The following is a 15,650-nucleotide window of genomic DNA, read 5'->3' as shown; positions in this document are numbered from 1 at the left end:
GGTGCAGACTTATGGATAAATTACCCCTTCAACAATTGCAGAATTCTTGCCATAGATTGATTCTCTGTCCGTATAACCCCTTTCTCTCTCCCTTCACCCCATGATTGGCAACCATATCTTCAGCTGTCTGGGCCTTCCAGCCTCTTTCAAATGCCACGGGACATTAAATGTGTCCCAATTCAAGGTCCTGTTGTTGTTCCACCGCACACTACAACTCTCTATAGTGTGCCAGCTGAAGCTCCCTGGACACCAGAGCGACTCAGAGGCTGGAAGGAAGTTGACAATCAAGGTTACATTCATTATCCAAGCTCACAAACCCAAGACTCCTGAGCAAATGGTAGAACTCAATTGTGAAGATTATTGGACGGTGTTTTCCACATGATCTAAGTTATTTTATGTCAACGTCTCGGATCTTCCCAGAGATATGTGTTCGCACAATTCGCAATGAATTGAAGAAAAGACTTCCTCAGGCGCAAAGTGGATTTGGGAAACCTACAGGCCTGAGTGCTCATGGGAATTTGCAAAAAGAAAAAAATAAATGATTTTAATCAGGGCCGGTTTTAAGCCTATTTGACCAATTTCATCAAATTGGGCCCCGCACCTTAAAGGGGGTCCTGCGCCAGCGGCGACAGAGTTACCGTTTGAAGCCTTTTCTGTATTCTAAGAGGAACTATAGGGTAGTTTTTACTTTTGGGGAACCTTGAAGTGCATTACCGTCGACAAATCCTTCAGCCCTGCGCCGCCAAATCCTTCCGCCCGGGTAAGTAAGTTTCAAAATTTTAGTATATCAAGCATTTAATGTTTTTTTTTGGTTAAAGACGAGCATACTACACGAAATATCAACATACATAAATTTTTACTTTTGTAGAGTAGGGGCCCCGCCATCACTTTTCTAATTGGGCCCGCAATTCCTAGCACCGGCCCTGGTTTTAATGTTATTTATTGACTGTTCTTTAATGAATGAAAAGTAGAAACTTGACATCTAGTGATTTGTTTGCAGCGACAAAGAAATTTCAGACATTGGCAGCACTGACTCTTAAACATTCGCGCGAATCAAATAAACTCGAGACACGCGACTAAAAAGACATAATCAGGTCCTCAGATAGAACTACTGGACACACTGACAAATTTAACCGCGAACAGTGATGAAGGTTTGAAATCCGCTTGGGACCTACCCGCTACATCCAAGTCAGCCTTGAAGTGCAAGAAGTGAGTGTGAATATTCCCTAAGACGTTCTCTTCAATTTTCCCACCGTAGCTCAGTCCTTCGTCAAAAAGGAATGAAGTTAGCGCATACCCTGTGGGGTGGACCTTGGTCTCAATAACCCCATTGTTGTGGAGCATGTAATCAAAGACATAATCATAGTTCCCCATGGTTGATATTGATCTGATGATGAGCACGTTGTCGGACAATCCCCCATAAGAAGGGGCAGTGTACCAGCTTGAATAGTGACGCCTGAGGGGCAGTTCTCGGTTTTGTTCAAAGATACAAATGGAATTTGGTATTCTCTCTGGTTCTTCGCTGTCCATAAAGTGAAAGGTGTCCTGGAAAGTTGCAGCATAGGGACAGTCCACGCCCCTCACCAGCTCATTGGAGGATTTCCCAACTCCATAATGACCGTCTAAGAACTTGGTCCTCATTAAGGATGGTGTATTGCCTCCATAAACAGAATTTAACTCCTCTACGCTTAATTCATAGACAATCCTTTCTCCATGGAATCTGATATCAAACAGCTGCAGACCATTGACAGTACTATGTCGAAATGCAAAGTTCCACCCGAAATAGCTCACATGGTTATTTACAATATAGTACCGTTGGCCATGTGGCTCATATTGTAAAGGGGCGGCTATTTTATATTCAGTGTGAGGTTCCAAAGATGCATAGTTGTGGTCAGATTCCTCACGGTGTAGCTTTATCTTCTTCACGGTCCCCTTATCATACCTATCGGCCAGTTCATCAATACTATCAAAGTACTGGTTATTGTAAAATACCTTTTTCACCCTCCACTCTGATTCATTTCTGCTGCTGTGGTCAACCAGCACTTCAAACCCCAAAGGATGCATGAATACACCACTGATGTTTCTTAAAAAGGGGAGCCAGGTTTCCCTGTCCCCGGGTTTGAAGCCACGGGGGGCTGAATCCATCTGAACCAGGTTTTCTGAATCTGCTCCAAAACTTTCCCGAAGAAGTCGAGAAATTTTCTCCAACCCCATTCTGGAAACGACCTTTTTGTACTCGGACAATGTCAATGGTCTGGAGTTGAAGCTGAGATTCTGGTACCGCTGGGAAGTGATGTCTTTGTGGTAACTTGGATCTGGAAGGGCTCCCACGATGTATTCAGTGACATTGGGCTCAGTCTGAGCCCCAAATATCACCACGGCCCTGGCTTCCCTCCTTGGCCGATTCTCGTGGTGGTCCAAGTAGTTTAAGACGTTCCCTTTCGGGGGGATTTGCAATTCGATGGTGTAAATGAAATTGTCAGAGGGCAGCGCTTGACTGCCGCCCACCAGCTTGGCCCCCAGTTTGTGCTGGAGGTATTTCTGAATGCTCGTCAGCTCCTCCGGTGTGAGGTCTGCAAACACGCCGCTGTCAGCGGAGAATTGGTGCCTCTCTGTCAGCCACTGGTAATAATCGGATTTCTCACAGACCCGGGATTTGGACAAGCCCACCACCAGAATCCAGTTCAGGGCTATAATCGCCACCAAAGCCACCGCCAGGACCACGAACAAAACCTTCAAGTTCATGATGAGCGGCAGAGGCTGCGGCAGGAGACTTGTATCTTTCTGTCTCTCTCTAATCTTCCCCAACTGGGAATAACACAAGTTCGATATGTTTTGTTCAAGAAGGAGACAGTTGCCGCGGATTGGTCCCAAAGCTGTTGACGCGGATGCTCCAGTTACTCTGTCTGGCAATACTCTCACTGAGATTTTAACTGTTCAGTGGCCTCCTCCGTTTGTCCTTCTGACCATTCGAACTGAAGCAACAGGAAGATCCTTTCCCAGCTCTTTCTCGAGATTCAAATAAATTTCGCACTGTTGCTGCCACCTAACAATGGAATAAGGAATCGGTGGAAACTGGTAAAATACTGGTAAAATGGGAGGTTTATTTCCAGCAACACATCCACAGGCAAGTGGAAATGGAAGAAAGACTTGCAATTATACAGTGCATTAGGTGATACGCGAAGGTCTCAAAGCAAGCTACTGCCAACAAAGTACCTTGTTGGAAAATAGGCCACTTTGTGCACAGTAAGCTCCCACACACAGCAGTAACATCCAGATGATTTGTTTTTGTGATGTAAATTGTTGGCCAGGACATTGGCCTCCTCTTAATGGGATCTTTTTTTTACATCTGATGTCTATTATCTTAAGGCCCCACAACAACCCCAGTTTCTGAGCTACTGCCTCCATTCCTCTCTCAGTGACTGATGCCAAACCAAACTCTTCACTGTTTCGCTGTTTGTATCTGACCCCAAGATGAACGTTGAACACATATCCGCGCCATGACTATTTTCACCTCTGGAACATTGCCCTGACCTGCCTCAGCTCATTTGCTGTTGAACCCCTAATTGTTGCCTCTCAACTTGACTATTTCAATGCACCCCTGACCAAGAGTGTGGTGGATACAGGGACAGTGAGTAAATTTAAGGAGGAGTTAGACAGATATTTAATTGGTAATGGGTTGAAGGCTAATGGAGAATGGGCAGGATGGTGGAGTTGAGGCCATGTTGGGATCAGCCATGGTCACATTGAAGGTGTCTAGGCTCGGGGGGCTAAATTGCCTACTCCTGCTCCTAGGTCATGTGTTCTAGGGAGGAGATGCGCTGGCTGATTTTGCAATTCAGCTCTTCATCTGTAGCATTATAGGTGACAGATGAGGAACATATCAGCCATGATAGAATGGCAGAGCAGACTCAATGGACCAAATGGCCTAATTCTGTTCCTATATGTAATGAATGTATAAGTTACCATCTTCTACTCTCCTTCTCCTCCCCCTGCAACCGCCGCGACTTGCACAGATCCCCCAGGATTCTGATCTCCACCTCCAAAGACACAATCCGGTCACCCTGGTTGGACACCACCTTCTCCACCTCACCAATCATCACCCCATGTGCTTCGGGGCACTTTTCCATCCGATACGCGAAGAGGTCACTACTCCCTCAATCGCCTTTGACCAGTCATCGTGCACCTCCTTCCTCTGCTGTTGAAATTCCTCCATGATGAAACTCATCAATTGCTCCATCTGAGGCTTCTGCACTGATGACGTACCTTCCCCCTCCATCATTTTCACAACAGGTCTCCTCCAACTCCTTAGCCAAGTGTTTCACTGTCATCTGCCGGGTCTGATAGCCAGAAAACATGCCAAACCAGGGGAGAACCTCTTCTCGTACCCTTTTCATTCCACTTTTCTGCTGAAAATCCACTTTTCTATCAAAACTACCCAGGTAATGGGTAAAAAAGTATTAAAACCAATTTCTTTGAGCTGGAACTGCGCTGCAAGTGACCAGTCATTCCATGGGTGCCACCGGAAGTCCAGAAGCTCAAACATTTAAGATGTATTTAGATGTGCATTTGACATGCCAATGATTAAAAGGTTATGGGCCAAGGGCTGGAAAATGGGATTAAAATACTTAGGTGTTGTTTTTGACCAACCCAGACACGATGGACTGAAGGGTCTTTTCTGAGCTATAGGGCGCAATTCTCCGCACTCACGACGGTGCGGAGAATAGCGGGAGTCGTAAATTTTTACGGCCACGCTAGTCTGACGCCCTCCCGCTATTCTCCCCCCCCCCCCCCACGACCGACTCCCGACACGAATCGCTGCCGCCGTTTTTTTACGGCGAGCAGCGATTCTCAGCTGGCCGATGGGCCGAAGTCCAAGCCCTTTACAACCGTTTTTAGGAACGTCAAACACACCTGGTCTGACCGTTCGTAAAAACGGCCGTAAAGTTGGGATCTTGGCAACCATGGCACCGATTGGCACGGCAGTACCACGGCCGTGCCAAGGGTGCCATGGGCCCGCGATCGGTGCCCACCGATCGCGGGCAGTGGGTACTTACCCCGCGCACTCTTTGTCCTTCCGCCGCCCCGCTGTATCCATTCGCGCAAATGCGCGATGACGTCATCCGCGCATGCGCGGGTTGGAGTCTGCCAATCCGCGCATGCGCGGCTGACGTCATGTGACGCGTCAGCCGTCGCAAACTCTGGCAAGCGGGCTTAACGAAATTTGTTAAGCCCGCGATGCCGGAGTTCACGGCCGCGGCATGCTAGCCCCGACCGGGGACCAGAATCGGTTCCCGGTTGGGGGCGGGGGGGGGGGGGGGGGGGGAGGCAGGCGTCCAACCCGCCCGTTTTTGACGCCAGCCTTACGATTTCTCCCGGTTTGGGAGAATCGCTCCCACAGTTCTTTATGACTCTACACAATCCTTTTTTTTCTTTTTTTTTATAAATTTACATTACCCAATTATTTTTTCCACTTAAGGGGCAATTTAGCGTGGCCAATCCACCTACTCTGCACATTTTTGGGTTGTGGGGGCGAAACCCACGCAGACACGGGGAGAATGTGCAAACTCCACACAGACAGTGACCCAGAGCCGGGATCGAACATGGGACCTCAGCGCCGTTGTGCTAACCACTAGGTCACCGTGCTGCCCTCTCGACACAATCCTTTATAGATTATCTTCAACTTTCTAAATTTGCCAAAGTCTAACTGAGCCTCAGAAATAAAGTCAGCCTTTTGGTAAATATTATACATAAAACTTAATAATGTATACAATTCTTCTTAAGTCCAATTGCTCCTGCTCAATTCCAAAAATACCTTGCACCATATTGTGCTTTTGTACGTTACTGAAAGTCGAAAGGCCATCCTCTACTTTTTCCTGGCCAAGGACATAGCCCGTGTCAATATGGTAAATTAGTTCTTCCATTGGTCATTGAGTTGATCCTCAGAAAATTATGGTGAGTAGTTATTCCCCAAAACTCTGAACTTGGATTCAGCCATTTGTTTTCCAGATTACTCTAAATCACTCTTAAATGTGAGAATGGAGTGTAATCTTTCATTCAAAGAAACCTTAGTTTACAATCCTTTTTAATTAAAAGCATTAACCATCTGATTCCACCAATCCCAATCTCTGATAGTAATGCTATAACAAGAACTGGAAAGCAGATCTTAACTTCTTCGACTCCAAGTTTATTGTGTTCAGCAATCACTTCTCCAACAACACCACAGTGCCACATGTATCCCCTTTATATTTGATGCAGTCTATTAAACAATAAGTGCAGTCTATTAAATAATAAAACACGAATTCCAACTTAAGTACCCAGGAACATTAACTCTTTCCTAAAACTGCAGAAAATGTGCAAGAGGATGGAGACCCACCTCTTGGAACAACATTAATATGAAAGATTTGAAGCATTTTGAGGCCAAGTGTCTGCACTATTCACACACTCAAAACTTGACAAGTGCCTATGAAGTTGTTAATCCTGCTCTTTAGTCACCGAGTGGCAAAATTAACATGCCAGAAGAAAATAAATATTCTGCTTTTGTGCTCTGGTGTCGAGTCTTGCTAAATGAGGCACATATTAGACAAGCAAGGTGTCCATTTCTGCATTTTTAAATATGTTACCGAGGCTCAGATTCTAAGTGCACCACAGTAAAGTGATCTTCTCCTCTGGAGTTCCCCTGTGACATTCAGTAACTAGATGAACAATCTCCTTTCTCATAATTAAAATAGCAAAAAATGTAGTGGAAAATTGTGTTGGATAATACAAGATTAAAATGTTAAATGGGAATATATACAATAACACTAAATGAGATGCAAGTAAATTTTAATTGGGAGTGAAAGACTGTTGAATAATAATAATATTAAAAAGAAAAGTTCTGGGATTAAGCTGCATGAACACCCAGGTGGTTTCACATAGGCAGATGACGCCAGCTCCACACTTTTGTATTGTGTCACACCGTGGAGCAGTGGTTAACACTGCTGACTCACAGCACAAGGGACCCGAGTTTGAATCCGATCTTGGGTGACTGCGTGCAGTTTGTACATTCTCCCCTTGTTTGCGTGGGTTTCCAATGGGTCCAGTTTCCTTCCATCGTCCAAAGATGTGCGAGTTAGGTAGATTGGCAGTGTGAAATTGCACATTAGTGTCCAACAATTAGTGTTACAGGGATTGGGGGGGTGGGGTGTGTGCTGGGGGGGGGGGGGTGTGTGCTGGGGGTGTGTGCTGGGGGGGGGTGCTGGGGGTGTGTGCTGGGGGGGTGTGCTGGGGGGGTGCTGGGGGTTGTGTGCTGGAGGGGTGCTGAGGGGGGTGCTGGGGGGGTGCTGGGGGTTGTGTGCTGGGGGGTGGGTGTGTGTGCTTGGGGGGGTGTGCTGGGGGGTGTGCTGGGGGGGTGTGTGCTGGGGGGTGCTGGGGGGGGTGTGGTGAGCTGGGGGTGGGTGGTGTGCTGGGGGGTGCGTGCTGGGGGGTGTGCTGGGGGGATGCGGGGGTGCTGGGTGGAATGCGTTTTTGGAGGGTAGGTTCCGACTTAATGGGGACAATGGCTGGTTTCTGCACTGTAGGGATTCTATGCTTTTGCAAAATTCAGTTTGTAGTAAATGACCATTGCATTGGATCCCTGCAATAAACTTCATATTCTTGCCATAGATTGATTCTCTGTCCCTATAACCCCTTTCTCTCTCCCTTCACCCCATGATTGGTAACCATATCTTCAGCTGTCTAGGCCTTCCAGCCTCTTTCAAATGCCACGGGACAGTAAAGGTGTCCCAATTCAAGGTCCTGTTGTTGTTCCACCGCACACTACAACTCTCTATAGTGTGCCAGCTGAAGCTCCCTGGACACCAGAGCGACTCAGAGGCTGGAAGGAAGTTGACAATCAAGGTTACATTCATTATCCAAGCTCACAAACCCAAGACTCCTGAGAAAATGGTAGAACTCAATTGTGAAGATTATTGGACGGTGTTTTCCACATGATCTAAGTTATTTTATGTCAACATCTCGGATCTTCCCAGAGATTTGTGTTCGCAGAATTCGCAATGAATTCCCGTACCAGCCTCCCCGGATAGGCGCCGGAATGTGGCGACGAGGGGCTTTTCACAGTAACTTCATTGAAGCCTTTGTGACAATAAGCGATTTTCATTTTCATTTTTCGAATTGAAAAAAATACTTCCTCAGGCGCAAAGTGGATTTGGGAAACCTACAGGCCTGAGTGCTCAGTGGAATTTGCAAAAAGAAAAATATAAATGATTTTAATGTTATTTATTGACTGTTCTTTAATGAATGAAAAGTAGAAACTTGACATCTAGTGATTTGTTTGCAGCGACAAAGAAATTTCAGACATTGGCAGCACTGACTCTTAAACATTCGCGCGAATCAAATAAACTCGAGACACGCGACTAAAAAGACATAATCAGGTCCTCAGATAGAACTACTGGACACACTGACAAATTTAACCGCGAACAGTGATGAAGGTTTGAAATCCGCTTGGGACCTACCCGCTACATCCAAGTCAGCCTTGAAGTGCAAGAAGTGAGTGTGAATATTCCCTAAGACGTTCTCTTCAATTTTCCCACCGTAGCTCAGTCCTTCGTCAAAAAGGAATGAAGTTAGCGCATACCCTGTGGGGTGGACCTTGGTCTCAATAACCCCATTGTTGTGGAGCATGTAATCAAAGACATAATCATAGTTCCCCATGGTTGATATTGATCTGATGATGAGCACGTTGTCGGACAATCCCCCATAAGAAGGGGCAGTGTACCAGCTTGAATAGTGACGCCTGAGGGGCAGTTCTCGGTTTTGTTCAAAGATACAAATGGAATTTGGTATTCTCTCTGGTTCTTCGCTGTCCATAAAGTGAAAGGTGTCCTGGAAAGTTGCAGCATAGGGACAGTCCACGCCCCTCACCAGCTCATTGGAGGATTTCCCAACTCCATAATGACCGTCTAAGAACTTGGTCCTCATTAAGGATGGTGTATTGCCTCCATAAACAGAATTTAACTCCTCTACGCTTAATTCATAGACAATCCTTTCTCCTTGGAATCTGATATCAAACAGCTGCAGACCATTGACAGTACTATGTCGAAATGCAAAGTTCCACCCGAAATAGCTCACATGGTTATTTACAATATAGTACCGTTGGCCATGTGGCTCATATTGTAAAGGGGCGGCTATTTTATATTCAGTGTGAGGTTCCAAAGATGCATAGTTGTGGTCAGATTCCTCACGGTGTAGCTTTATCTTCTTCACGGTCCCCTTATCATACCTATCGGCCAGTTCATCAATACTATCAAAGTACTGGTTATTGTAAAATACCTTTTTCACCCTCCACTCTGATTCATTTCTGCTGCTGTGGTCAACCAGCACTTCAAACCCCAAAGGATGCATGAATACACCACTGATGTTTCTGAAAAAGGGCATCCAGGTTTCCCTGTCCCCGGGTTTGAAGCCACGGGGGGCTGAATCCAGGTGAACCAGGGTTTCTGAATCTGCTCCAAAACTTTCCCGAAGAAGTCGAGAAACTTTCTCCAACCCCATTCTGGAAACGACCTTTTTGTACTCGGACAATGTCAATGGTCTGGAGTTGAAGCTGAGATTCTGGTACCGCTGGGAAGTGATGTCTTTGTGGTAACTTGGATCTGGAAGGGCTCCCACGATGTATTCAGTGACATTGGGCTCAGTCTGAGCCCCAAATATCACCACGGCCCTGGCTTCCCTCCTTGGCCGATTCTCGTGGTGGTCCAAGTAGTTTAAGACGATCCCTTTCTGGGGGATTTGCAATTCGATGGTGTAAATGAAATTGTCAGAGGGCAGCGCTTGACTGCCGCCCACCAGCTTGGCCCCCAGTTTGTGCTGGAGGTATTTCTGAATGCTCGTCAGCTCCTCCGGTGTGAGGTCTGCAAACACGCCGCTGTCAGCGGAGAATTGGTGCCTCTCTGTCAGCCACTGGTAATAATCGGATTTCTCACAGACCCGGGATTTGGACAAGCCCACCACCAGAATCCAGTTCAGGGCTATAATCGCCACCAAAGCCACCGCCAAGACCACGAACAAAACCTTCAAGTTCATGATGAGCGGCAGAGGCTGCGGCAGGAGACTTGTATCTTTCTGTCTCTCTCTAATCTTCCCCAACTGGGAGTAACACAAGTTCGATATGTTTTGTTCAAGAAGGAGACAGTTGCCGCGGATTGGTCCCAAAGCTGTTGACGCGGGTGCTCCAGTTAATCTGGCAATACTCTCACTGAGATTTTAACTGTTCAGTGGCCTCCTCCGTTTGTCCTTCTGACCATTCGAACTGAAGCAACAGGAAGATCCTTTCCCAACACTTTCGCCTCCTCCAGGTTCAAATAAATTTGATAAAAGGAAATTACTGCGGACGCTGGAATCTGAAACCAAAAGAGAAAATGCTGGAAAATCTCAGCAGGTCTGGCATCATCTGTCGGGAGAGAATAGCGCTAATGTTTCCAGTCCAAATGGCCCTTTGTCAAACCTAAAATGCATAAAATGAGGGAAATATTTATAATGTCGATTGAGGGATTTTAAAATGAGTCATAGCCACAGATACCCAGGGAAACGAGTGCTAATAGCCACAGAAAGAAGTCTTACAACACCAGGTTAACCTGGGAAAAGAGTGCTAATAGCCACAGAAAGAAGTCTTGTAACATCAGGTTAACCTGTGCTCACCCCAGTCCAACGCCGGCATCTCCACATCAATAGCCACAGAAACCAAGAGGAAAGAGTGCTAATGGCAGTCCCCAGAGAGAATAAAAGGTGTGAAAGGCCAATTATCAGAGGGTAAACTTGTGATAGATGTATTGGGGAAGGGAGAAGCACGTGTCTGTGTGGATTTCCTCCGGGTGCTCCGGTTTCCACCCACAGTCCAAAGACGTGCAGGTTAGGTGGATTGGCCATGATAAATTTCCCTTAGTGACCAAAAAAAGAAAGGGTTGGAGGGGTTATTATGGGGATAGAGTGGAAGTGAGGGCTTAAATGGGTCGGTGCAGACTCGATGGGCCAAATGGCCTCCTTCTGCACAGTATGTTCGATGTATATTGATGTATGTCAAAGAGGAGAAAAGGTAAGGAGAGGGGGGGATAAGAAAGTAATAAAACGTAAAAGGCAGTTAATATGAAATGGAATGAAAACAAAAGGGTTGAAGTGGGGTAGAGCTAATCAGCTGATGTTAAATTCAATGCTGAGACCAAAAGGCATGCCTAACCGGAAGATGAGATGCTGTTCCTCCAGTTTGCGTTGAATTTCACTGGAACCTTGCAGCAGGCCTAGGACAGACATGTGGGCATGGGAGCACGGTCTTGTGTTAAAATGGCAAACACCAGGAAGGGCAATGTCCTGAATGTGCACAGACTGAAGGTGCTCAGCAAGGCGATCACCCAGTCCAAATTGAATCTCTCTGATACAGAGGAGACCGTATTGGGAGCAGTACAAATATCACCCACTATCTATGCCTTTTAGCTTTGACAAAAGGTCATCTGCACTCGAATCGTTAGCTCTTTTCTCTCAAATAAATTTAGCATAGTTGCTGCCACGGGGGGTGTGGACAAAGCAGAAAATGCTGGAAAAACCTCAGCAGGTCTGGCAGCATCCATGGAGAGGGAAACAAGAGTTGATGTCTAAAATTACTCGTCTTTGACTCATAGAATCACGATGTGGAGATGCCGGCGTTGGACTATGGTGAGAATAGTAAGAAGCCTTACAACACCAGCTTAAAGTCCAACATGTTTGTTTCAAACACTAGCTTTCGGAGCACTGCTCCTTCCTCAGGTGAATTTCATGTTGGACTTTAACCTGGTGTTGTAAGACTTCTTACTGTGCTCATAGAATCACTGCAGTGCAGAAGATTGCCATTCAGCTTATCAAGTCTGCACCGACCCTTCGAAAAAGCCGTGTACTTAGCCCCCCCCCCCCCCATCCCTGTAACCCAGTGGCCCTAACCAATATTTTGGACACAAAGGGGCAATTTAGCGTGGCCAATCCACCTAACCTGTACATCATTGGATAGTGCAAGGAAACTGGAGCACCCAGAAAAAACCCACGCAGACACGGTGAGAAAGCACAAACGCCACGCAGTAACCCGAGGTCGGAATCGAATCTGGTCCCTGGTGCTGTGAAGCAGCAGTGCTAACTACTGTGCCACCTTTCAGAACTCTGAAATGTCACATTGACCCTGTTTCCCTCTCCACATATGCTGCCAGTCCTTTCTAAGGTTTCCCCGCATTTTTCTGCTTTTATTTCAGTTTCCAGCATCCGCAGCATTTCTCCAGCAGGGTCTTTTGGGGGTTTATTTCAGCTAGAGTTATGGAATGCTGCAATCATTTTTTGTTATTGTTTTCCGCGGTGACATTTGAATTGGTAACTTTGCTCCAATGCGTTATCAGCTATCACAGCTGACAATCAGGCATAATGGTGTACAAAATCGCATTTGGCAGCAGTCCACAGGATATATGCGATACCTATGGTGAGGAAGCCATACATGTGCATCTGGAACAGTAATTGGCAACCTAGGCTAGTGAGTGAGTCGCATGAATGGCCCTTCTTCATCTCAGAGATCGGCATTGTTCACTAATCATGACCCACAAATAAGGTGAAATACATTTAATAGACGCTGTACTTTCATAGTGAGTTATAGAGAATGCTCAATCTTTTATATATTAATAGAACTAGCATCAACTAGGGCGGCATGGTGGTGCAGTGGTTAACACTGCTGCCTTTTGGCACCGATGACCCGGATGCTGAATTAAGTATTGTTATGGGCCAGGGCTTAGAAAGTCCAATGTGTATTATAAAGCTCACCTGTCCTCTAACTTTTATGTTGAATTTGACTAGGATGAGCACAAGAGCCTTCACTTCAGGTGTGATTCATCAGACTTCCCAGGCGCTTTTATCAAAACAAAGTTTATTATAAGAATGTAGTTAACATATACAAAACGCTTAGCAAGAATTTCTTATCAATTACAAACATGAAAAAAAGCACAACAGCAACAGTAATCTATGTATATAACTCTTAATGAAACCCCCTTAGCTGTTCCAATTCAATACAAAATCCAATAAATCCAGCACCCCTTTTAAGGGCAGCATACTGTAATCTCATTTGAACGGGACTGGTCCTTTCCCTGAGATTCTGGTCCAGTTTCCAACCAGCAGATCCAAAACTCCTTCAGGAAAGCAACTCTAGCTTTAAGGTTACCAAGGCAGTTTGCCACACCCATTGTGCTTTCAGTTCACTGGAACAGCTGTAAAATAAGACAGAGAAATAGAGAAAAAGTCCTGCAGCTTAACACAGTGCTTTCCAACACTGCTTTTTTTCTGCAGTCCAAACGAACAAACCGAAAATGAAACCAAAAAACTAAGCCCCCTCTCACCTGACAGCCACAGCCCAGCTCCACCCACAAATGACATCACTGAAGCCGTGCTACAAGCTATGTGGTAAAACAAAACCTTTCTTAAAGGGACACTCACATGATAATATAAAGAGAGGCTAAGCCAATTGGGTAACCCAAATCCCTCTCCTGCTTGCCTTTAAAATAGTGCCATAAGATTGTTAGAGTCAAAGGAGGAGGCAAGCATCTGGCCTCTCATCTGAAAATCAGCACCTCTGACAGTACAGCACTCCCTCAGTGCTCCACTGATGCCTCAGCCGAGAATATGTTTTTAAAAATTTGTTCATGGGATGTGGGCATTGCTGGCAGGACCAGCATTTATTGCCCATCCCTAATTGCCCATGAGGGGGCAGTCAAGCGTCAACGGTATTGCTGTGGGTCTGGAGTCACATGTAGGCCAGACCACGGAAGGATGGCGGATTTCCTTCCATAAAGGATATTAGTGGACCAGATGGGTTTTTACGACAATCAGCAATGGTTTCATGGTCATCATCTCTGGAATGGAACTTAAATTCCAACCTTCTGTCTCAGGAGGTGAGAGTGTGACCACTGAGCCATGACTGAGACTTTAGTCAACCCAATAAACTAAAGATGTTGATGTGATTTAGGGTCAGAGTTGGGAGATGGAATAGCTCAACAAATGTGTCAAGGAAGACACAAAAGGAAATATTCATTTTGATTTGGTATTCATTGATAATCCAGAAAATGCACAAGAAATATGAGTAATTGGGGGATAGTGAGGACAGAGCGATGATATTTGACATGTTCTGGGAGTTAGAAGTACCTAAGATCGAAGCCAAGTTTAATAACATAAATTCAATGAAATAAGAAATCAATAGAAACTGATAATTTGGGGGAGGTTTTTTTCCAACACATGAGAAGACAATTGGAAATGAAACAAAGACTTGTGTTTATATAGTGCATAACATGATTGCCGGAGGTTTCAAAGCAAGCTACTGCCAACAAAGTACCTTGTTGGAAAATAGGCCACATGGCAGCCAATCTTGTGCACAGTAAACCCCCACCCACGGCAGTAACATCCAGATGATCTGTTTTTGTGATATAAATTGAGGGATGTTGGCCAGGACATTGGCCTCTTCTTAATGGGATCTTTTTACATCTGCCAGATGATGTTCATTATCTTTCGGCCCCACAACGACCCCAGTTTCTGAGCTACTGCTCTCTCTCAGTGACTGATGCCAAACTAAACTCTACACTGTTTCGCTGTTTGTATCTGACCCCAAGATGAACGTTGAACACATATCCATGCCATGACTATTTTCACCTCTGGAACATTGCCCTGACCTGCCTCAGCTCATTTTCTGTTGAAACCCTAATTGTTGCCTCTCAACTTGACTATTTCAATGCACCCCTGACCAAGAGTGTGGTGGATGCAGGGACAGTGATTAAATTTAAGGAGGAGTTAGACGATATTTAATTGGTAATGGGTTGAAGGGTTATGGAGAATGGGAGGACAGTTGAGTTGAGGCGAGGATGGGATCAGCCATGGTCACATTGAGGGTGTTTCAGCTCGGGAGGCTGAATTGCCTACTCCTGCTCCTAGGCCATGTGTTCCAGGGAGGAGATGCCCTGGCCAATTTTGCAATTCAGCTCTTGGTCTGTAGCATTGTTGGCAACAGATGAGGACCATATCAGCCATGATAGAATGATGGAGCAGACTCGATGGGCCAAATGGCCTAATTCTGCTCCTATATCCTATGAACGTATAGGCTACCATCTTCCATTCTCTGTAAACTTGAGGTCATCTAAGACTCTGCTGCTCGTCGCTACCTCACACCAAGTCCCATTCCCCCATCACACTGACACTTACTGATCTACATGGGCTCTCGGTTAAGCTACACCTCAGTTTTAAAACTCTCATCCTTCTTTTCAAGTCCCTCCATGGCCTCGTCCCACCCTAACCTCCTCCAGCCCTAAAACCATCAGAAGTCTGTACTCCTCCAATTCTGGTCTCTTGCTCATTCCTTTTCTTTAAAAAATGTTTTTTATTGGATTTTTGCGCAGAGTATATTTTGCCATTATTTACACAGGATATGATAATCTATATATACGTAAGTAGGCATCTGTTCATGCCGGCGAGGCACTTCCGGAGGGCAATCCGCAAGTGGGTCTGGTGCCGGTATTGCCCCTCGCTTCTCCTGGTTGGATTTCGCCGCCGTTGTCTTCTCATGCGTGCTGCCGCTTCACCCGGCCCTCCCGTCCTCTGCCTATGTTTTCCTTTTTCTCTGTTCCTGTGGA

The 15,650-nt window shown here is 45.8% G+C and overlaps 2 protein-coding genes across 2 annotated transcripts in view; both read right to left on the bottom strand.

Moving 5' to 3' along the window:
- Positions 1-2,797, bottom strand: part of LOC119954321 (membrane primary amine oxidase-like) — a 36,773-nt gene extending 33,976 nt beyond the window's left edge. The window contains 1 exon segment of the mRNA XM_038779454.1: positions 1,176-2,797. Coding sequence (XP_038635382.1) covers positions 1,176-2,745 — 1,570 coding nt within the window. The 5' untranslated portion in view covers positions 2,746-2,797.
- Positions 2,798-8,241: 5,444 nt separating this feature from the next.
- On the bottom strand, positions 8,242-10,179 carry LOC119954473 (membrane primary amine oxidase-like). The gene has a single exon (XM_038779733.1). It carries the CDS (start codon positions 10,060-10,062, stop codon positions 8,416-8,418), a length of 1,647 nt encoding a protein of 548 aa, XP_038635661.1. The 5' UTR covers positions 10,063-10,179; the 3' UTR covers positions 8,242-8,415.
- Between the last annotated feature and the right edge of the window lie 5,471 nt (positions 10,180-15,650).

Source organism: Scyliorhinus canicula, chromosome 19 (genome assembly GCF_902713615.1).
Source record: "Scyliorhinus canicula chromosome 19, sScyCan1.1, whole genome shotgun sequence".
NCBI classification, from domain to species: Eukaryota; Metazoa; Chordata; class Chondrichthyes; order Carcharhiniformes; family Scyliorhinidae; genus Scyliorhinus; species Scyliorhinus canicula.
This window is presented reverse-complemented; position numbering and strand designations above follow the sequence as displayed.

Bases quoted from the DNA above. Each gene is read 5' to 3' on its own strand.
- LOC119954473 (XM_038779733.1), bottom strand. From the start codon at position 10,062: ATGAACTTGAAGGTTTTGTTCGTGGTCTTGGCGGTGGCTTTGGTGGCG.